Here is a 22,335-nt window from a genome sequence, read left to right as displayed (position 1 = left end):
ATATGCTCTGGACAGCCCTGACTTTGGCCACTTCATTCTCTTTCACCCTTGTGGGGCACTTGAAAGATGTGGCTTCATGGTTCCCACCACAATTGCAAAGTCACATTTTCATCACTTTTATAACACATATGATCTTTTCCACAACTTGGACATCTCGGCTTCTCCCTTCTGCAAACACTTGACACATGACCAAAAGCATTAAAATGATCACACTGCATTGGTCTTGGGATAAATGCTTGAACTCTGTAGTTAATATACCCTAACTGCACTTGAGTAGGGAGACTCCATATCAAAAAAACAAAAGAACAGATAGGTTTAACTTTTTCTTTATTCACCACACAATTCATCCGACGTACATCAATCACACCAGGAATATTTCTGTTCAAAATATACTTCCCACAAGACACCGGACATAATCCCCTTGAGGGGTGCCGTTCCTAAGAGACACACACAACACTTCAAACTTATCAAATTGGGTGAGACGGCAACACACGTTTCTTCTGATCCTCAGAAACACAAACAAATCAAAACCAGTCTCTTGATCCTCACAGCCTTAACTCTACCCACTCTCTCCACCAGTTTGGATATCTTAAATGGATTCAAGCTTGGCAATTCGATCAGCTGCTCCTCATTTACAAACAGTACTACTACAATATATGAAGTGACATTCTCACTATACTCTACTTTGCTCCGTTTTCCTTTCTTTTGGACAATATTCCAATTCTCCTTGATTCTAGGCCATTAGATTCAGAATCCACTTCATCATCCGCATCCACCATCTTTACAGCTATGATCCCTTACCGATGGCACCTGTTAAATTCACTTCAAATCAGTGTAGATGAAGGGGAGGAGACTGGTTAAAGGATTTTTAGCCCGAGACAATTGAGACATGGATTGTTCCTAAGGGCTGCAGGTAGCCTAGTGGTTAAGCACATTGGGACAGTAACCGAAAAGTCGCTGTTTTGAAACCCCGAGCTAACTAGATGAAAAATCTGTCGATGTACCCTTGAGCAAGGCACTTATCCCTAATTGCTCCTGTAAGTCGCACTGGAGAAAAGCGTCTGCCAAATGTATACAATTGTGTATGTCTGCCATTCAGAGTGTGAAGGGTCAAGACAAAAGGCGTAAGTGCCTTTGAACAGAGTATGGTAGTAGATGCCAGGAGCACTGGTTTGAGTGTGAAGAACTGCAGCGCTGCTAGGGTTGTCAAACAACAGTTTCCCGTGTATATCAAGAATGGTCCACCACCCAAAGGACACCGTCAACTTGACACAACTGTGGGAAGCATTGGAGTCAACATGGGCCAGCATCCCTGTGGAAGCTTGACACCTTGTATAGTCCATGCCCTGACAAATTGAGGCTGTTTTGAGGAAAAAAAGGGGGTGCAACTCAATATTAGGAAGGTGTTCCTAACAGTTTGTACACAGATATTTATATGTAAAGCACCTTGCACATAATTATATAATACTTTATCATACATAGTGTACACACAATGTTTAAAAATAAAATACATATTTTCTGATGCAAAATTAGTTTAAGACATTTTAATGGTTGTCATTTCTACTGTACATTCTATTTTACGCTGACATTGCACTATTACAAAAAAATTCCCACATATATTATGGAAGAGGGATAAAACAAGAAAATGAAAACATGATTGCATAATTGATTGAAAACATTGAGAATAAACATTACACAACTATTCTCAAATGCAGGACAACAAATGTGTACCATTTCAACATCACTATGAAATGTTTTGAAAAAAGTAAGCATTATGTAGCAAAAGCATAGGGACAATATATGCTTTCTCAGAGATGCATAGCAATTGTTGGGACTGATTTGTATTGCAAGAAGTTTATCATGCTTGATGGCATTTCCAAATGGTCAATGGACTGGATTCTGTTGATCGTCCTGAGGTATCCTCGGATGGCAAGTCGGCACTGTGATACAAGGGACTTGGGAAAACCTAGCAAAAATAACAATTGAATTTGAGTTAAGAGTTTTTTAAATATTTTTTTTACTGGTTATTACACATACACAGATTCAATAGCCTATTCAAATAGTAAAATGCTGCTCTGTCAGCAAAGCAGTTCAGTACTGTATTGACAAGTAGCAATTCCATTTTATTTAAAAAATAAAAATAAATAAAAAACAGATGCTTGTTTAATGTCAATAAAAACATTACCAGAAATCAATAGGAGAATACCAAAGTCATCAACAGCATAACTCCTGCATTACCTCTTTCTTGCAGCAGCAGCTCCACCGCCTCATTCTGCTTTGTGGACTTTTCTATGATGAGAGTGGGGAGGTAGACATTTGCACCAAAGTCAATCAAAAGTTGGATGTACTCCACCCCACAGCCATGTCTGAGGCACATTTCAAGCACGGTCTTAGGCTGCTTGATTTTACTCAGTAGTTTTGCATCTGTGCAGTTGTAATTTGGATCAGCCCCATAGAGAAGCAATACTTTAAAGCAGTCTAAGTGTCCATACACAGCAGACAGATAGAGGGGACCACTAGAAACACTGGCACTTGAAGTAAACAGCAAGACTTTAGATCTGGAGTTGACCTCAGCACCATGTTTAAGAAGTTGCTTCAAAATCTCAACATCCCCTTCCCTGGCTGCAGTCAGGACCGGAGAGCAGTTGTTATACAAGCTGCCATTGGGGTTAGCACCTGCCCTGAGGAGGGCTAAAACACAGTTGAAGTATTTCCCACAGACAGCTGTGAAAAGTGGGGTCTGAGCCTTCACGTCTAGACAGTCCACCTCTGCTCCATGGGCCAGCAGAACCTGCAGACACCTGAGATGACCTTTAGATGCAGCCATTCGTAAAGGTGTTCTTGGGATACCCCAGCCGCTCCTACAGTTGATGAACTTTCTGTACTTTTCTTGAGAGAGCAGTTCATCAAGGAGTCTGTCATCATTGTTGGACACTGCCTGATGGAGCAGTTGACCTTCACCGTTGTCTTTTTCTTCTAGAACTTCTTTAAACTGGATCATAGAAATCTGTTTCAAAATAAGAAAGAAAAACACCATCATAAAAGCAATAATATCCATAATACACACACTGTTGATTATACAAAATGATGAGCATCAACTAGTTATACTGGTACCATTTTCTTGGTGTTGTTAAAAGGCTGTTGATAGTTAGCTAACATTACCTAGCTAGCTATTTTTCTATGACGAAGGATACTGCAGACATTTGCACCAAAGGGAATCTAGCTAGTTAACGTTATGTACAATATATGTACAATATATGGAATCATTTGACAATAACTAAAGAATAGTATGTTTGCTAGCAAATAACTATAAACACGAACTGGTGAAGAAGCTAACGTTAGTTAGTTGACTTCCTGACTAACAATCCATATCCGATTATTTATGTGAGCACAGATCATTTTAAGCCAAACACGACCCCTTTTCCTAACCTGCTGCGTAAATTCTTCTAACCTACTACGAAAAAGTAACTTCCGGTCGTAGCCGTCTTCTACCTAGTCAGAACGGTGTTCACTAGTTACCACAGCCACAAAGTCAAAATGGTCTACATCGTTAAAATTCATGAAAAACAACAACAAAAAATATTTTATTTTATTAATTTAAGGTAAGGCATAAGATTAGGTTTAAAATCACATTTTAAGAAGAGACCAGTCAAAACCGTTCATCACCAAGCTTTGCTAGCTTACTAGCTAAATTGGCTAAGTTAGCTAGCTAACTAGTACATGCCTATGCTAATCGATGCGGCTGTGTTATCTAGCTAGCTAGGGACAAGTCAACAACACAGATAAACTCATATTGTCTTTGTCAATACTTGCAAGACGAGACAATTTTCAAACAGTAACATGACTATCTAACGGGCAAACATTTGTTACCTTGACAGATGAACAACAGTCGATGTAGTTCTGGGCCGTGTCGCGGAGCCAGCAGTGAGCGCGCGCATTCAAATCAAAGCAAATTTTATTGGACGCGTCGCGTACACATATTTAGTAAATTTTTATTTCGGGTGGACCTAAATGTTTATGTTCCAAGCTCCAACAGTGCAGTAATACCTGACAATACATGCAAATCTAAAAAGAATAATGGAATTAAGAAATATAAGAACGAACAATGTCAGAGTCCGGAATATATATATATTTATCTATATGATGGTGTGTATAGACATTATGGGCAGTATATGTATAAAAAAAAGATGCGTACCGCCGTAGTTATAAAGGATAGGCCTTGACAAGAATACAGTATATACATATGAAATGGGTTAAACAGTATGTAAACATTATTAAAGTGACCAGTGTTCAATGACTATGTAATATACACAGGGCAACAGTTTCTAAATCAAATTTGATTTGTCACATACACATGGTTAGCAGATGTTAATGCGAGTGTAGCGAAATGCTTGTGCTTCTAGTTCCGACAATGCAGTAATAACCAACGAAGCATCTAGCTAACAATTCCAAAACTACTACCTTATACACACAAGTGTAAAGGGATAAAGAATATGTACATAAAGATATATGAATGAGTGATGGTACAGAGCGGCATAGGCAAGATGCAGTAGATGGTATCGAGTACAGTATATACATATGAGATGAGTATGTAAACAAAGTGGCATAGTTTAAAGTGGCTAGTGATACATGTATTACATAAAGATGCAGTAGATGATATAGAGTGCATGATTGAGTACAGGGTGGTCAGCTAGCAACAGTGACTAAAGTTCAGGGCAGGGTCCTGGGCAGCAGAGCCGCAGGAAGTAGGGGTGCTGAGGGTGATGCAGCACCGCCTGGAAAATTAGGAATAAAAACATAAAATAATAACCCCCCCCCCCTTCAAAAAACTAGTGCACTGGGCATTTGTTAGTCTTCTATTAGCAGACCGATACAGCAAAAATGTATTCTAACCCCCCTAATAAATATACATAAATACATTATTTTAAGTCAGAAAATTGAACAAACCTGAAAAGAGTTGCACATAGTCCATTTGGCCTCGCTACTCTTCTCATCTTTGTCCACTACAATATTAAAACCTGTCCGGAGGACATTCTCCTCGTCGGTTTCTTTTCACTATACTCGTTCATAAGCTATATGTTTTGTTGAGTTGCAATTGTGTGACACATAACAACCTCACACAGTTCTCATGAGTCCTCCTACATTAAATGAACAAAAGGACTGGTCCAGTCGGTAAATCAGTTTTAATTGAACATACCCGAGACCCGTGGCAATTATATCAGACCCTTATCCAAGACAAAATTCAGAATTTAGGACCTGGACCTGCTCGGATACCAGGTCAGATCTCAGAAATTTGGGTCTGGTGGACCCGTGAAGACCTCTACCACCATCTAACCCTACACATATCAACACTATACCAAACAAAAACTATCCCTACCATGTCCTAGTCCAGGCCAACAGCCTGGGAGGATGGAACCAATTCTCTTAACGCCCCTGTAGATCATCTGCACTAAAATCTTCTACACCCAAAAATGTATCTGCTGCTGCCACTACCGCATCTATTTTCTGGGATTTATGTTCCATCAGTGCAGTATAATTAATAACCATAGGATTTCTTGTGTTTCTAGCTATCTTACCCATCCTCTCTGGATGTCTCTATTCAGGCATACTCACTCAGTTGAATCACACACCCTTGGGCTATCCTCTTGGAAATGTTAAGAACGTTGAAGCTCATCTACTGCGCTTCTATACAATTTAAAAACTCTAAAAAGCTACTTGGAGAAGAGCACATTGGTTGCTATGGCTTTATTCACCTCAGTTGATTTATACAGAATAAAAATATTAAAATGCAACAATTTCAAAGATTTTACTGAGTTACAGTTCACATAAGGAAATCAGTCAATCTAAATAAATTCATTAGGCCCTAATCTATGGATTTCACATGACTGGGAATACAGATATGCGTCTGTTGGTCATAGATACCTTAACAAAACAAAAAAAGTAGTGGAGTGGATCAGAAAACCAGTCAGTATCTGGTGTGACCACCATTTGCCTCATGCAGTGAAACACATTTATTTCGTATGGATTTGATCAGGCTGTTGATTGTGGCCTTTTCAATGGCTGTGCAAAGTTGCTGTACATTGGTGTGTCGGTCCAGAGCACCCCAAACATGCTCAATGGGTGACAATTCTGGTGAGTATGCAGGCCATGGAAGAACTGGGAAATGCTCAGATTCCGGAAATTGTGTACAGATCCTTGCGACATCAGGCAGTGCATTATAATGGAACTCTATTCCACATCAGGTAATTGAAGCAGTAGAATCAGATTTCAATGTTTTTTAAATATTTTTTAAAAATACACCTTTATGGAACAGCGGTGACTGAAGAGACACACACACACATGGATTTTGTATTGTAGATATGTGGTAGTAGAGTAGTGGCCTGGGGGAACACTTAATGTGTTGTGAAAAGTGTTATGAAATGTAATGTAATGTCATATTTTTTATTGTATATAACTGCCTTAATGTTGCTGGACCCCAGGAAGAATAGCTGCTGCCATGGGGATCCTTAATAAATACAAATGTTTTGTACACTCAGTTTATTTTTCTCTGCAAGAAAACATTCTAGTATAGGCCTATATGTAACAGTATAGCTATTGTCCATCCCCTCGCCCCGACACAGGCTCGAACCAGGGACCCTCTGCACACATAGACAACTGACACCCACAAAGCATCGTTACCCATCACTCCACAAAAGCCGCGGAGCAAGGGGAACAACTACTTCAAGGTCCCAGAGCAAGTGATGTCACCGATTGAAACGCTATTAGCGCGCACCACCGCTAACTAGCTAGCCATTTCATATCGGTTACATAAACAATGTGTGAGCCATGTTTACATGTTGATTTCACACACATATTGCACTTTATTTTAGTGTTGTTGATGAGTAACTGTGTTTTCATTTAAGAAAATACTGTGTTGGTATTTCTGATTGTGCTCTTATCAGGCATTATGACTCATGATCATATATGGAATCAGGAATACCAACACTTCGTATTTTCTTAAATACACAAAAATTAACTACCATAAATGTTGGCATTTCATTTTCCACTGTTCCGAAACATGATCCCAAAACCGCAAAACGTACCGAACCATAGGTAGGGTGAACCGTTACACCCCTAGAAGTAGTAAGCCATTTTCAGGGACCACTTTTGGCTTGTGAGATTTACTTTCAGAACTACTGGCTAAATGTGTAAAAAAAAGTACAGGAGAATTCCTTTAAAGGGATGGAGGGACGAAAGAAACACAGAGATCACCCATTGCTGCACTGCTATCACACATTTTCCAACTCTAGGGACATAAGACTTTTAAGAAAATCACAGAGAAGTTGTCACCCCAGGTGAGCCCGACCAACACCGCTGGCTCATGGACTATTTACTTCTACTCCTGTCTAGTATATAAGATGGCTACTGTACTAATTTTCACCACACTTTGTTTTCAATAGGCCTATTTGTAAATGGTGTAAACTGAGGGGATATGGGATACTTAAACTGGCTACACATTATCAACATGGCAAAAGCTCCATAGCATATTGATTATCCCTGGACAATATTGCATACTCGGCAGGAAACGTACAATTCCATTTAAAACTGGTATCTCAACTACAAACCATTTTAGTTGTAGGAATCAAACATTTACAGTGGCTTGCGAAAGTATTCACCCCCCTTGGCATTTATCCTATTTTGTTGCCTTACAACCTGGAATTAAAATGGATTTTAGGGGGTTTGTATCATTTGATTTACACAACATGCCTACCACTTTGAAGATTCAAAATATTTTTAATTGTGAAACAAACAAGACAAAAAAAGACAGAAAACTTGAGCATGCATAACTACTCACCCTCCCAAAGTCAATACTTTGTAGAGCCACCTTTTGCAGCTGCAAGTCCCTTGGGGTATGTCTCTATAAGCTTGGTACATCTAGCCACTGGGATTTTTGCCTGTTCAAGGCAAAACTGCTCCAGCTCCTTCAAGTTGGATGGGTTCCGCTGGTGTACAGCAATCTTTAAGTCATACCACAGATTCTCAATTGGATTGAGGTCTGGGCTTTGACTAGGCCTTTCCAAGACATTTCAAACCACTCGAGTGTTGCTTTAGCAGTATGCTTAGGGTCATTGTCCTGCTGGAAGGAGAACCTCCATCCCAGTCGCAAATCTCTGGAAGACAAACAAGTTTCCCCTCAAGAATTTCCCTGTATTTAGCACCATCCATCATTCCCTCAATTCTGACTATTTTCCCAGTCCCTGCCAATGAAAAACATCCCCACAGCATGCTGCCACCACCATGCTTCACTGTGGAGATGGTATTCTTGGGGTAATGAAAGGTGGTTCCTGATGGCCAAAAAGCTCAATTAAAGTCTCATCTGATCAGAGTGCTTTCTTCCATATGTGTGGGAAGTCTCTCACGTGCCTTTTGGAGAACACCAAACGTGTTTGCTTATTTTTTTCTTTAAGCAATGGCTTTTTTTCTGGCCACTCTTCCGTGAAGCCCAACTCTGTGGAGTGTACGGCTTAAAGTGGTCCTATGAACAGATAACCCTGAAAGAGCTGCAAAGCTCCACAGCGAAGATTGGGGTATGTTTGGTCTCTTTGTTGCCTCTCTGATTAATGCCCTCCTTGCCTGGTCCGTGAATTTTGGCGGGCTGCCCTTTGTGCTGCAGGTTTGTTGTGGTGCCATATTCTTCCCATTTTTTAATAATGGATTTAATGGTGCTCCGTGGGATGTTCAACATTTCGGGTCATTTTCTTTTATAAGCCAACCCTGATCTGTACTTCTCCACAACTTTGTCCCTGACCTGTTTGGCGAGCTCCTTGGTCTTCATGGTGCCGCTTGCTTGGTGGTGCCCCTTGCTTAGAGGTGTTGCAGACTCTGGGGCCTTTCAGAACAGGTGTGTATATATATATATATATATATATATATATATACACACCGAGATCACATGACAGACCATGTGACACTTAATTGCACACAGGTGCACTTTAACAAATGATGTGACTTCTGACAGTAATTGGTTGCACCAAATCTTATTAAGGGGCTTCATAGCAAAGGGGGTGAGTACATATGCACACACCACTTTTTCATTTTTTTGAAACAAGTTCTTTTTTTTTCATTTCATCAATTTGGACTAATTTGTGTAAGACCATTACATTAAATCCAAATAAAAATAACAGGTTGTAAATGCAACAAAATAGGAAAAACACCAAGGGGGATGAATACTTTTGCAAGTCACTATATTCCGATCATTTAGATGCACTATTGTAAAGTGGCTGCTCCACTGGATGTCTTAAGGTGAACGCACCAATTTGTAAGTCGCTCTGGATAAGAGCGTCTGCTAAATGACTTAAATGTAAATGTAAATTTCCAAAAGGGTCAACGGAAAAGACAAAATGCCCATCATTAAGCAAAGGGATTCAATTAGGAGTCCAACACATGATCCTCTAGCTCAAAACAAATACCATCACACACACACATTTTGGGTATACATTTAAGAATATTCAGAAACTTATATTGTACAAAAATTGTTCCCATCAGCGTGGTGTTCATTGCTCAACTTTTGATTGAAAATTGATTGCTCTTCCTGCACAGTGACATTGCAGTATATTAAATTCCCTTTACATTTAACATCCTACACATTTCCATTACATCAAATTAACTGCTTGCAAATTTCATTTATACACTAGAATGAACTTCTCACATTCAAAGCCCCCTGAAATAATGGAAATGACCCTCTGGCTGGTGTATTTTTTTCTCGCTGCATCTCACAGGTTGCACTTGATTATGGAGAATGTAAACATAATGTAATTTGCTCCATGCTACAATGACACACAGTCCATTCAGATAAACTATATTGCCTTAAAAATGTGGTTTGGCAACTCAAACAAATAAAAGTGCAATCATTTTGTTGGAAATAAATTTGTTACAGTTGATCACAAACTATGCATTATCACAACCTTGAAATCACAGATGAGAAAGAACACTTTATATAACTGGCCTCAATATTCTAGAAAAACCTGCAAAGAAATATAAAGAACACATTTGATCATTGCTTTTAAATTCACACATGCCTCATCTCTGGTACAGCCTCTTTTGTACTCTGACATGTTTGAAAAATATCCATGCATTGCAATTTGTTCAGGCTGTGCTATTCTTTCTACATAAACAGTTTTGCATTTATTTGGTCCTTTTCTACAAAATGGCATTTCAAGAAAGTGACAAGAAAAGGCAGATATCAATTCATTAAAATGTTGTTGTAAATAACAAAGACACATGTGGAGCATATTCAGCATGTTTGCAGTACAATAAAAGGGCATTATAAAATACATAAAAACAACTATTTTCAGTGAATCTCTCTCATTTAAACTGCAATATGTAACTTTTTGGGCGACCCAACCAAAGTCACATAGAAAAGTGAGTTACAGATCTGTCATTCTCATTAAAAGCAAGTATAAGAAGTGGTATATCTGTTCTATGTGCACTACTTCTATGTTCCCCGTTCTTAAGTTTTGTTTGAGTCTTTCACTTTAGTTTTGGTACACTAGATTCAAACAGCTGAAAATACAATATAATTGGTTATGGAAAACATATTTTTCTAGCGGGATAGATGGTGAAATGATTCTCTACACAATGACTGCTCGTTTTGTGAAACTGATATAAGGTACAACTATTTGAATTTTAGCATATTGCACCTTTAACAATCATTACATCGCAAAATTAAACCAAACTTAGGTCTATACTTTTACAGCATATTCCCTTTGTTGGGGAGTATTTCAGTATCCTTGATTCATACAGAGCCTCAACATTTATTATGCCATAGAGTGGGTTTCTATGGGATACTAAATACAGTTGATGTCGGAAGTTTACATTCACTTAGGTTGGAGTCATTAAAACTAGTTTTTAACCACTCCACAAATTTCTTGCTAACAAACTATTGTTTTGGCAAGTCAGTTAGGACATCTACTTTGTGCATGACACAAGTAATTTTTCCAACAATTGTTTACAGACTGATAATTTCACTTATAATTCACTGTATCACAATTCCAGTGGGTCAGAAGTTTACATGCACTAAGTTGACTGTGCCTTTAAACAGCTTGGAAACTTCAAACAAATTATGTAATGGCTTTAGAAGCTTCTGATAGGCTAATTGATCTAATTCGAGTCAATTGGAGGTGTACCTGTGGATGTATTTCAAGGCCTACCTTCAAACTCAGTGCCCCATTGCTTGACATCATGGGAGAATCAAAAGAAATCAACCAAGACCTCAGAAAAAGGAAGGAAGAAGACGTATTCTGTCTCCTAGAGATGAACGTACTTTGGTGCGAAAAGTGCAAATCAATCCCAGAACAACAGCAAAGGACCTTGTGAAGATGCTGGAGGAAACAGGTACAAAAGTATCTATATCCATAGTAAAACAAGTCCTATATCGGCATAACCTGAAGGGGCGCTCAGAAAGGAAGAAGACATTGCTCCAAAACCGCCATAAAAAAGCCAAACTACGGATTGCAACTGCACATGGGAACAAAGATCGTACTTTTTGGAGAAATGTCCTCTGGTCCGATGAAACAAAAATAGAACTGTTTGACCATAATGATCATCGTTATGTTTGGAGGAAAAAGGGGTAGGTTTGCAAGCCGAAGAACACCATCCCAACCGTGAAGCACGGGAGTGGCAGCATCATGTTGTGGGGGTGCTTTGCTGCAGGAGGGACTGGTGCACTTCACAAAATAGATGGCTTCATGAGGCAGGAAAATTGAGATATATTGAAGCAACATCTCAAGACATCAGTCAGGAAGTTAAAGCTTGGTCGCAAATGGGTCTTCCAAATGGACATTGACCCCTAACATAGTTTCAAAGTTGTGGCAAAATGGCTTAAGGACATAGTCAAGGTATTGGAGTGGCCATCACAAAGCCCTGACCTCAATCATATTGAACATTTGTGGGCAGAACTGAAAAAGCGTGTGCAAGCAAGGAGGACACCTAGTCATTCAAAGGTTTTTCTTTATTTTACTATTTTCTACATTGTAGAACAATGGTGAAGACATCAAAACTATTAAATAACACATCATGTAGGAATCATGTAGTAACCTAAAAGTGTTAAACAAATCAAAATATATTTTATATTTGAGATCCCTTTGCCTTGATGAAAGCTTTGCACACTCTTGGCATTCTCTCAACCAGCTTCACCTGGAATGCTTTTCCAACAGTCTTGAAGGAGTTCCCACATATGCTGAGTATTGTTGGCTGCTATTCCTTTACTCTGCAGTCCAACTCATCACAAAACATCTCAATTTGGTTAAGGTCAGGTGATTGTGGAGGCCAGGTCATCTGATTCAGCACTCAATCACTCTGCTTCTTTGTCAAATAGCCCTTACACAACCTGGAGGTGTGTTGGGTAATTGTCCTGTTGAAAAACAAATGATAGTGGGACTAAGGGCAAACAAGATGGGATGGTGTATCGCTGCAGAATGCTGTGATGTGCCTTGAATTCGAAAATAATTCAGTGTCACCAGCAAAGCACCCCCACTTCTCCTCCTCCATGCTTCACGGTGGGAACCACACATGCGGAGATCATCCGTTCACCTACTCTGCTTCTCACAAAGACACGGCGGTTGGAACCAAAAATCTCAAATTTGGACTCATCAGACCAAAGGACAGATTTCCACCGGTCTAATATCCATTGCTCGTGTTTCTTGGCCCAAGCAAGTCTCTTCTTATTATTGGTGTCCTTTAGTAGTGGTTTCTTTGCAACAATTTGACCATGAAGGCTTGATTCAAGCAGTCTCCTCTGAACAGTTGATGTTGAGATGTGTCTGTTAAGTGAACTCTGTGAAGCATTTATTTGGGCTGCAATCTGAGGTGCAGTTAAATCTAATGAAGGTAACTCTGGGTCTTCCTTTCCTGTGGCGGTCCTACTCATGAGAGCCAGTTACATCATAGCACTTGGTTTTTGCAACTGCACTTGGAAGAAACTGCATTGACTGACCTTCATGCCTTAAAATGATGGACTAATTTCTCTGTTTGTTTGAGCTGTTCTTGGCATAATATGGACTTGGTATTTTACCAAATAGGGCTATCTTCTGTATACCAACCCTACCTTCTCAGAACACAACTGATCGGCTCAAACGCATTAAGGAAAGAAATTCCACAAATGAACTTTTAACAAGGCACACCTGTTAATTGAAATGCATTCCAAGTGACTACTTCATGAAGCTGGTTGAGAGAATGCCAAGACCATGCAAAGCTGTCAAGGCAAAGGGTAGCTACTTTGAAGAATCTCAAATATTTATTTGACCTTTATTTAACTAGACAAGTCAGTTAAGAACAAATTCTTATTTTCAATGACGTCCCAGGAACAGAGGATTAACTGCCTTGTTCAGGGGCAGAACGACAGATTTGTACTTTGTCAGCTCGGGGATTTGATTTTGCAACCTTTCGGTTACTAGTCCAATGCTCTAACCACTAGGCTACCTGCCCACCCATATAAAAATATACTTTGATTTATTTAAGACTATTGGTTACTACCTGATTCCATATGTGTTATTAGTTTGTCTTCAGTATTATTCTACAAAGTAGAAAAAAAATAAGAAAAACCCTTGAATGAGTAGGTGTGTCCAAACTTTTGACTGGTACTTATATATATATATATATATATATGGCATTCCAAAAGTATTCAGACCCCTTGACTTTCTCCACATTTTGTTACATTACAGTCTTATTCTAAAATAGATTTTTTTAATATTATTTTTTTATTCCCCCTAATCTACACTAAATATGACAAAGCGAAAAAAAAACAGGATTCTAGACATTTTTGCAAATGAATAAAAAATAAATATGAATACCTTATTTACATAAGTATTCAGCTATGAGACTCGAAATTGAGCTCGAGTGCATCCTGTTTTCATTGATCATCCTTGAGATGTTTCTACAACTTGGAGACCACCTGTGGTAAATTCAATTGACTGAAAATTATTTGCAAAGGAACAAACCTGTCAATATAAAAAGGTCCCATAGTTGACGGGGCATTTCAGAGCAAAGACCAAGCCATGAGGTTGAAAGATTAGTCCGCAGACCTCCGAGACAGAATTGTGTCGAGGCACAGATCTGGGGGAAGGTACAAAATAAAAATCTGCTGCATTGAAGGGCCTCCATCATTCTTAAACGGAAGAAGTTTGGAACAACCAAGAATCTTCCTAGAGCTCACCGCCCGGCCAAACCAATCAGGCCTTTACAGTAGAGTGGCCAGACGGAAGCCACTCCTCAGTAAAAGGCACATGACAGGTCGCTTGGAGTTTGCCAAAAGGCACCTAAAGGAATCTCAGAACATGAGAAACAAGATACTCTGGTCTGATGAAACCAAGCATAGAGCCAAGACAATGCAGGAGTGGCTTTGGGACAAGTCTCTGAATGTCCTTGAATGGCCCTGCTAGAGCCCGGACATGAACCTGATTGAACATCTCTATCATCTGCAGAGAATAATGGGAGAAACTCCCCAAATACAGGTGTACCAAGCGTGTAGCTCGAGGCTGTTGAAGCACCTTTGGCAGCGATTTCAAAGTACTGAGTAAACATAACATAGTAATACATATGTAAAAATTGTTAATAAGGCTGTAACGTAACAAACTGTGGAATAAGTCAAGCGGTCTGAATACTTTACAAAGACACTGTATTTATCCTCCAAAAAAGGTTGTAAAATAAATTGTTAAATAAATGTTCAACTTCTATGGCTGCTAAAGAATTGGATCAGAATTTGTTTCATCAATAAGGCTGTAATTTGCTCAGTCAACTAACAGATTGGATAATCAGGCCACAAGCTTAACTGCTTCAGTGGTTATTTCAGAGGAACTTTGTCCCTCCTCTGACATCTTTGATCTCCATGGAAACAACTGTGCCCTTTATGGCAGTAACTCAATTTTCTATAGCTACTGGTTCCATCTTCTCGCTCCCTGCAGTAGGTACCAACTCTATTTCAGCCTCCTCCACTGCAGCGCCATTCATGAGTGGTTTAGCATTTTCGGCTGTGTGGCTAACCGATACAGGAGACAAAGAGGTTTGTTCAGGTGGCGTGCCTGTTGGACTGCCCTGATCTGCCAGAACACCATCCATGACTGCCAACTGCTACAGAGGAATGAAAATATTGGAGAAATTTATTCAAGCCACCCAAGAAAGCTTTTACATGTGCCATTAGAAAAAAAAATCTATATCCACTTACTATCTGGAGATCTGTCATTTTCTTCTCACCCTCTGCCCTTTTCTGTGTTATGGTTAACAGGTGATCCAGAATGGACTGCTTTGGCTGCATGCCCTTGTCAAAATGGTTATACATGCCACACCAAAACCTGTCAAATAAATAATGCAATTGGTATTCTATCAAATTAAACACAAATTCAAATGTTTGAAAAAAATACTCTGTACAGATATTGCTCATGTACATTGACAATATATTTATTTGCTCATAGTGGAAAACTCAGGAAACCAATGAGAACTTACTTGAAATTCAACGGCAATGTGCTTGGTCTCAGAACCTCCCTCCCTAATGAGCATTTGTGCAGAGGATTTCTGTACTGATGGCGGTTCTCCCAGAGAAATGGCCAAACTGAGAAGGTCCTCTCATAAAGTCTGAAGATGAAAGGATAAATTGTTCACGAACAGATTAAAACCTCCAAATCGGAAATGACTACTACAGAAAAGGAAATCAGATGTCTGCATAGGCACTGCAGTTTATTTCAGGGACTCCTCACCGCATCTCCTCTCGCTCTCTTTGGCAGTTGCCAATGAAATTTCCAAACTGGCAGGAGTAAACATGGTTGTGGATTTCCAAAAGGTACTTCTCGTTGTACTCAAAGCCACAGGGGTACTGCTCCATGAGATTCCAAAGACATTCAATGAACTGGGTGAATACAGGGGACACCTCCTTGGGATCCCCATCCACATGCCCACACCTGCAACTCAATATTATATCTGTTATCTTCTTATGTCCTATGTACACCATGAAAATCTTATGTTAAGACTTATCTGGGTTTTAGCTTGTTTTCGTCTCAAAGTTGTGTAATTTAGCAGACACCAACATGGTTAGATGATTAGCCTTGTTCCAAATATATTAGATGTTAATACCTTTGTGTGAATTTATGCCCCATAGATATCCATTCTTTTTCTATCAAAACCTAAAATAAGAAATAAACAGAATGGGAGTTTAAATAAATAGTGTTAAAATCATTATATTTTGTAGACAATAACTGTGTTGTCCAGCACACAAATACTCAGTGTCAAGATAATGTAAGCAAACCACTCTGTTCTCACCATGAGTCCCTTGATGGTACGATAGAAGGGGTCCAAGAGGATGCTTGCCAAAGAACACACCTGAGCGGTGCGATCCCAGCCATCTGAGCAGTGTACAAGCACACTAGCCTTATCCTCAGCCACAGCCTTAGCAGAGACAAAGGATAGCTCAGAACCACATCATACACGCTAGTTTAAAAAACTAGATGGATACAAAGCAAAAAAATAATTTGTTTTCATACATTTCTAAGGTTATAGGTACTAAATAAGAATGTGTTGCTGTGTTTATATTGAACTAAGAAGATCGCTACATGGCAGGATGTCTATTACCTTAGCCAGAAATACTCCAGCATCCATCACAGCCTTGATGTGACGCAGCCAACCAGAATTCTCCAGTCCCGTCAAGTAGTCACTCATTGTTGGAGACTTCATAGCACATACTGAAAACAGAAGATGACAACTAAGCACCTTATAAACTTGACTTTGTCGAGCATGAACTTTGCCTGGTCTTTAGTCCTTGCTGCAAAATGACTTTTCACTTTAGTAAATGATTAATAAGTATAACCCATTACATCCAATGATTATGGTTCCTCGTTTTAATGTGAGAGCAATGACAGTAACCTTCCAGAAGCTTCTGCAGACTGTTCCTCATGACATGGATATTCTCAATGCCCACAAACTGAAAGCAGATGTTTGAGTAGTTGTCCTCATTCTCGTATCCCTTCCCTGCTGCTCTATTGGCCATTGCATTCAACTGGGGGAAAAAAGCAGGATGGTTTGGATTAGGATGGGGCAATTGAAACATACAGGGGAAATTAGCAATACAATTATCTGAAAGCGTATTTATTACCTTAGGCCTGGTATCCACCACATACATGAAGGTGCTTTTGGGATTAGCCCGGCTGATTGCCTGTAGCATCTCCTCATCTTCTACACACCGAGCACTTAACCCGGACAGGGGCTGGCTACAGCGGCAAATGGCAGCCTGGTAGATGAGGGGGAAACCAAAACAGCTTCACCATGAAGTGCATTTGGAATGCCATTGTAATCGTTAACCCTCCTGCTGTGTTCCGGTTGAATTGGACCGATTTACAAGTTCTCTCTGAAAAATGTAGTTAATTTAATCTGATTGTCATAAGGTGCCATGACTTTGTCCACACAGGGCATTTGAACACACAAAATACATTTTGATAATTTTCATGACATTTTGTGTGTTTTATTTAACTTTTGTACACCTGTGGTATTCCCGATCAAAAATGACCAGTCTTTAGAAATGAATGGGTGAGACTACAATTAATGTATAAAATTGAGTTCAGGCACATGCCCATTCATCAGATGGACACACTTCCTCTCCCAGACCCCCACATGCATGTGTGTTTGAGCACACACATACAAACACCTCACTCCCCTTCTTGGCTTCCATGGCAACCCCCACGGGAACCTTTCTCCAATATAATCTTCCCCCAAACGAGAACCACACCTGTTGGCATTCTTACAAACAATTGCAACATTGTCACAATAATATATACAACTTTTCTCGCAGCTCTGGTACATAAAGCTTTTTTGAGACCTTGCTTACGATTCATTCTGTGGCAGCACAATGACCAAACGATATACTGTATGTGAGGCTCTTGACCATATATTTTATCATGACACTGGTGAAGAGAGTCCTCACCAGTGCACAACATGTTTCATCTGAGTATTTGTAGTCAAAATAATCCGTACATTATGCTTTTTTCCCTTTTTTTTTTTTTTTTTACTCAAAAACTAGTTGTATGAGCTCAGGTCAATGAGGCCTACAGGCCATAAATAGCAAATAGAAGTTCAAAACGTGTAATGTTCACAAGAACTTAAGTTGATAAAAAGATTTAACAACATTAGGTGATAATATATGTATTATTATTGATTTATAATCAGCTATAATGGGATGGTCATTTTGGACCGGGAACACAGAATTAATTAACATTAAACGAACACAACAGGAGGATTAACAGATACAGTAAGTATAGCATGCGCAGAGATGAGACTGAACCTTGCATTAAATAAGGGAGAGTCTGAACTTACATTACTTTCCTTGTGGTAGTAGGAGAGAGTAGGAATGCGCCCCCTGCTCCTGAATTTGGCACTCCCAAAGACTGTGCCCTTGCTTGCGGTTTTAGGAATGCCCAGTTCTGAGTGATATGTGCTGCAAAGCTAAGCAATCCAGAGGGAACAGAACAACGTGTGCATGCATGAGTTGCAAATGCCTTTGCCTGATGAGAAGCTAATGCAAAACTAAAGAATTGCATGGGAGAGGCAAGACAGAATTTGTTTGACAAAAAAGCAAATCCAATAAAGAGTCTGAAAGGCATATGATTGCTTAATTTACCTCATAGTTCTTGTTGAGGTCTGTCATTTCCCAAAACTCATTGGGCAATCCCATTCTTTTGAAATCCATGGCTGAGTCAATAAAGCCCCAACCATTTCTTCTCTCATCTTCATCTTGTTTTGGGTTGTAAAGAAAAGCATACAACTCTTCCACTTTCCCTATAAAAAAATGTCCAATGTTACTGTATGGACGAATTGTATAAATATTCACAGTGGATCATAATTTTGTTTTTCCCCGAAAGGGAGGAGGGTTGATCTGGAATGCTACTGTAAGTACCTGGTTGGGAGAGTCTGACCAGGGACTGATGAACATTTTGGCAGTCCCTCTCACTGGAAATGACAAAGTGAGCCACATGGAAATTCTTGCAGGAAATGTGAAGTGGGCATCCCATGGCTGTAAGAGGGAGTTTCTCTACTGTGGCTATGAGATGGTGTAACATCTGGTGAAGATGAGAGTGAAACCAAAAACTATTAATCTTGAGTCCTGGCTTTTAAGTTCCCTACCACTTCAATATTGGCAGAAACCCAGATAGGTGTAGGCCTAATATTTGTGGCACCACCCCTGCTACCAAGGGGTATATACAGTGGGACAAAAAAGTATTTAGTCAGCCACCAATTGTGCAAGTTCTCACACTTAAAAAGATGAGAGTCCTGTAATTTTCATCATAGGTACACTTCAACTATGACAGACAAAATGAGAAAAGAAAAAAACAGAAAATCACATTGTAGGATTTTGAATGAATTCATTTGCAAATTATGGTGGAAAATAAGTATTCGATCACCTACAAACAAGCAAGATTTCTGGCTCTCACAGACCTTCTTTAAGAGGCTCCTCTGTCCTCCACTCGTTACCTGTATTAATGGCACCTGTTTGAACTTGTTATCAGTATAAAAGACACCTGTCCACAACCTCAAACAGTCACACTCCAAACTCCACTATGGCCAAGACCAAAGAGCTGTCAAAGGACACCAGAAACAAAATTGTAGACCTGCACCAGGCTGGGAAGACTGAATATGCAATAGGTAAGCAGCTTGGTTTGAAGAAATCAACTGTGGGAGCAATTATTAGGAAATGGAAGACATACAAGACCACTGATAATCTCGCTTGATCTGGGGCTCCACGCAAAAATCCCAGAACCACACGGGGGGACCTAGTGAATGACCTGCAGAGAGCTGGGACCAAAGTAACAAAGCCTACCATCAGTAACACACTACGCCGCCAGGGACTCAAATCCTGCAGTGCCAGACGTGTCTCCCTGCTTAAGCCAGTACATGTCCAGGCCCGTCTGAAGTTTGCTAGAGAGCATTTGGATGATCCAGAATAAGATTGGGAGAATGTCATATGGTCAGATGAAACCAAAATATAACTTTTTGGTAAAAACTCAACTCGTTGTGTTTGGAGGACAAAGAATGCGGAGTTGCATCCAAAGAACACCATACCTACTGTGAAGCATGGGGGGGGTGGAAAAATCATGCTTTGGGGATGTTTTTCTGCAAAGGGACCAGGACGACTGATCCGTGTAAAGGAAAGAATGAATGGGGCCATGTATCGTGAGATTTTGAGTAAAAACCTCCTTCCATCAGCAAGGGCAGTGAAGATGATACGTGGCTGGGTCTTTCAGCATGACAATGATCCCAAACACACCGCCCGGGCAACGAAGGAATGTCTTCGTAAGAAGCATTTCAAGGTCCTGGCGTGGCCTAGCCAGTCTCCAGTTCTCAACCCCATAGAAAATCTTTGGAGGGAGTTGAAAGTCTGTGTTGCCCAGCAACAGTCCCTGCTCTGCATCACTGCTCTAGAGGAGATCTGCATGGAGGAGTGGGCCAAAATACCAGCAACAGTGTGTGAAAACCTTGTGAAGACTTACAGAAAATGTTTGACCTCTGTTATATACCCTTTGTTGGCAATGACAAAGTATTGAGAAACTTTTGTTATTGACCAAATATTTATTTTCCACCATAATTTGCAAATAAATTCATTAAAAATCCTACAATGTGATTTTCTGGATTTTTTTTTCTTCTCATTTTTCTGTCATAGTTGAAGTGTACCTATGATGAAAATTACAGGCCTCTCTCATCTTTTTAAGTGGGAGAACTTGCACAATTGGTGGCTGACCAAATACTTTTTTTGCCCCACTGTAGTTGCTTACACACCAACTTAGTCTACATCCTATCCAGTGCCTTCATATATGTGAACAGTGAAGGTGTACATAGTATGGGAAAGGGCCATGGGTTGCTTTCATACCAGGCAATTACACCCCTTTGGCGCTCAACCCTTGTCATGCTCTCTGAGCAAGTGTCATACCCAGGTTTCCTTGCGAGTGTTACAGGAGGTCTCCACAAAGATTAGATGGGTTGCTGTTAGATAGAGAGTGCCAATGGCTGGCTTCTTTGCAGTGTATCGATCCAACAATTTCACTTCTTCCACCTGTATGTCAAATAAAAACGACATTAGGACAGATTGAGTCACCACATGCCATTCTCTGAATAACAAATATCAACAGGTGAATGAATGGCTGAGAAATAATTTCCAAGCACTCTTACTAAAACCAACACCAGGAAATCCTGGAGACCTAGAGGTTCCAACACAGGTGTGCTGACATGCAGGAATGTAACTTTAGTTAGCTAGCTAGCGTATTTACTGTTACTTGTTGTGACGGTCAGTCTCATGACAACTATAGTTGCTAGCTAGCTAACAATCAAACATTACTAATTTAACAGTGTTATGTAGCTAAATCAGAGCGCTGGCAGATTATTCAGTTTTAAAACTATCCTATGAAACGTAACAGGCTAGATAACGAAGTCAGGTAATGTTAGCGTAGTTGCTAGCTAACTAACGTTAGTTATTGCCAGTTAGCATCACTGGCTAACGTTAGCTAGTGGCCACCTACCTTTGGCGTTAAAATGTACTCCATCGTCCAATGCCAAGAAATGGGTGCTGGTCTAAACAAGATTCATTTTTTAAAAACGACTTTAAAAAAAATTTCGGTTGCTATTTCCCGAAGAAACTTTGCACATTCTGTAATTCTGCCTTCCTACCTAGCGCAAGCCAGCCTAGCAATAAAATGTTGGTGCGTTCAAGGTCGCCTAATTTGTAAGGAACTTCCTCTATATTTGGAACTTTAAGCAGTTTCATGTTTCAAGCGAAATGTTACAAAGCTAGTCAAATTTGACAGTGTAGCAGTTTTCAAATTCATGTAGCCATGTGTCATTTGTGCTACAGTAGGACCATTTGCACAGGAAAGAAATGCCTACAAGACACATGCATGACTTAGTAGTGTGCCTTTGTACTGCATGTGTATGTTTACAACATTTCTGGACATCAATTACATGCATTTGCTGAGACAGCTTATTGGCTTTTTCAAACACACCCTCATCACTGTTACATTTTTGTCCGTTTGCTCTGATTTTAGCAAGGGTAAAATACCAAAGTTGTGCTGATGTGAGATATTATTGTACAGCTGCAAAATTGGTACTTTCAAATATATGAAATACAACCCTTGATTAAATCATAAGAACATACTACTCTTGTTTATGCTTTTGTTGTAATCTCGATGCTGTTTAAAAAAATATATGAATTATGTTTAGAAAAGGTTATGAATGCTTTCAAAGAATATCACTCACTGTATACGCCCCTTTTCAGTACATGACACATACTACGTCACGCACAGAAGCACGGGACTTTAGGATGCAGAAAGAAAG

General features: G+C 39.7%; 2 protein-coding genes across 4 annotated transcripts; both read right to left on the bottom strand.

The window, feature by feature from the left end:
* Positions 1–1,529: 1,529 nt before the first annotated feature.
* Positions 1,530–3,947, bottom strand: asb12a (ankyrin repeat and SOCS box-containing 12a). Of its 2 annotated transcripts, none has more exons than XM_029672027.2 (3): positions 3,871–3,947; positions 2,239–3,007; positions 1,530–1,966 (listed from the first exon to the last, which is right to left on the bottom strand). In XM_029672027.2, the coding sequence occupies exons 2-3, from the start codon at positions 2,999–3,001 to the stop codon at positions 1,809–1,811; spliced, it is 921 nt and encodes a 306-aa protein (XP_029527887.1). In that variant the 5' UTR covers positions 3,002–3,007; positions 3,871–3,947; the 3' UTR covers positions 1,530–1,808. The 2 variants fall into 2 exon arrangements, with proteins under 2 accessions (XP_029527887.1, XP_029527886.1); XM_029672026.2 differs by lacking the exon at positions 3,871–3,947 and adding an exon at positions 3,115–3,501.
* A 5,517-nt stretch (positions 3,948–9,464) lies between these two features.
* On the bottom strand, positions 9,465–21,840 carry mtmr8 (myotubularin related protein 8). 2 transcript variants are annotated; one of them, XM_029672025.2, is made up of 14 exons: positions 21,525–21,835; positions 20,939–21,061; positions 18,911–19,073; positions 18,635–18,792; positions 18,331–18,459; positions 17,117–17,251; positions 16,888–17,020; positions 16,597–16,706; positions 16,288–16,413; positions 16,102–16,151; positions 15,729–15,929; positions 15,478–15,606; positions 15,200–15,326; positions 9,465–15,105 (listed from the first exon to the last, which is right to left on the bottom strand). In XM_029672025.2, exons 1-14 carry the CDS (start codon positions 21,546–21,548, stop codon positions 14,896–14,898), a joined length of 1,818 nt encoding a protein of 605 aa, XP_029527885.1. In that variant the 5' UTR covers positions 21,549–21,835; the 3' UTR covers positions 9,465–14,895. The 2 variants fall into 2 exon arrangements, with proteins under 2 accessions (XP_029527885.1, XP_064879719.1); XM_065023647.1 differs by having other exon boundaries at positions 16,888–17,251; positions 21,525–21,840.
* Positions 21,841–22,335: the final 495 nt, after the last annotated feature.

Source organism: Oncorhynchus nerka, linkage group LG10, assembly GCF_034236695.1.
Source record: "Oncorhynchus nerka isolate Pitt River linkage group LG10, Oner_Uvic_2.0, whole genome shotgun sequence".
Classification (NCBI taxonomy): Eukaryota; Metazoa; Chordata; class Actinopteri; order Salmoniformes; family Salmonidae; genus Oncorhynchus; species Oncorhynchus nerka.
This window is presented reverse-complemented; position numbering and strand designations above follow the sequence as displayed.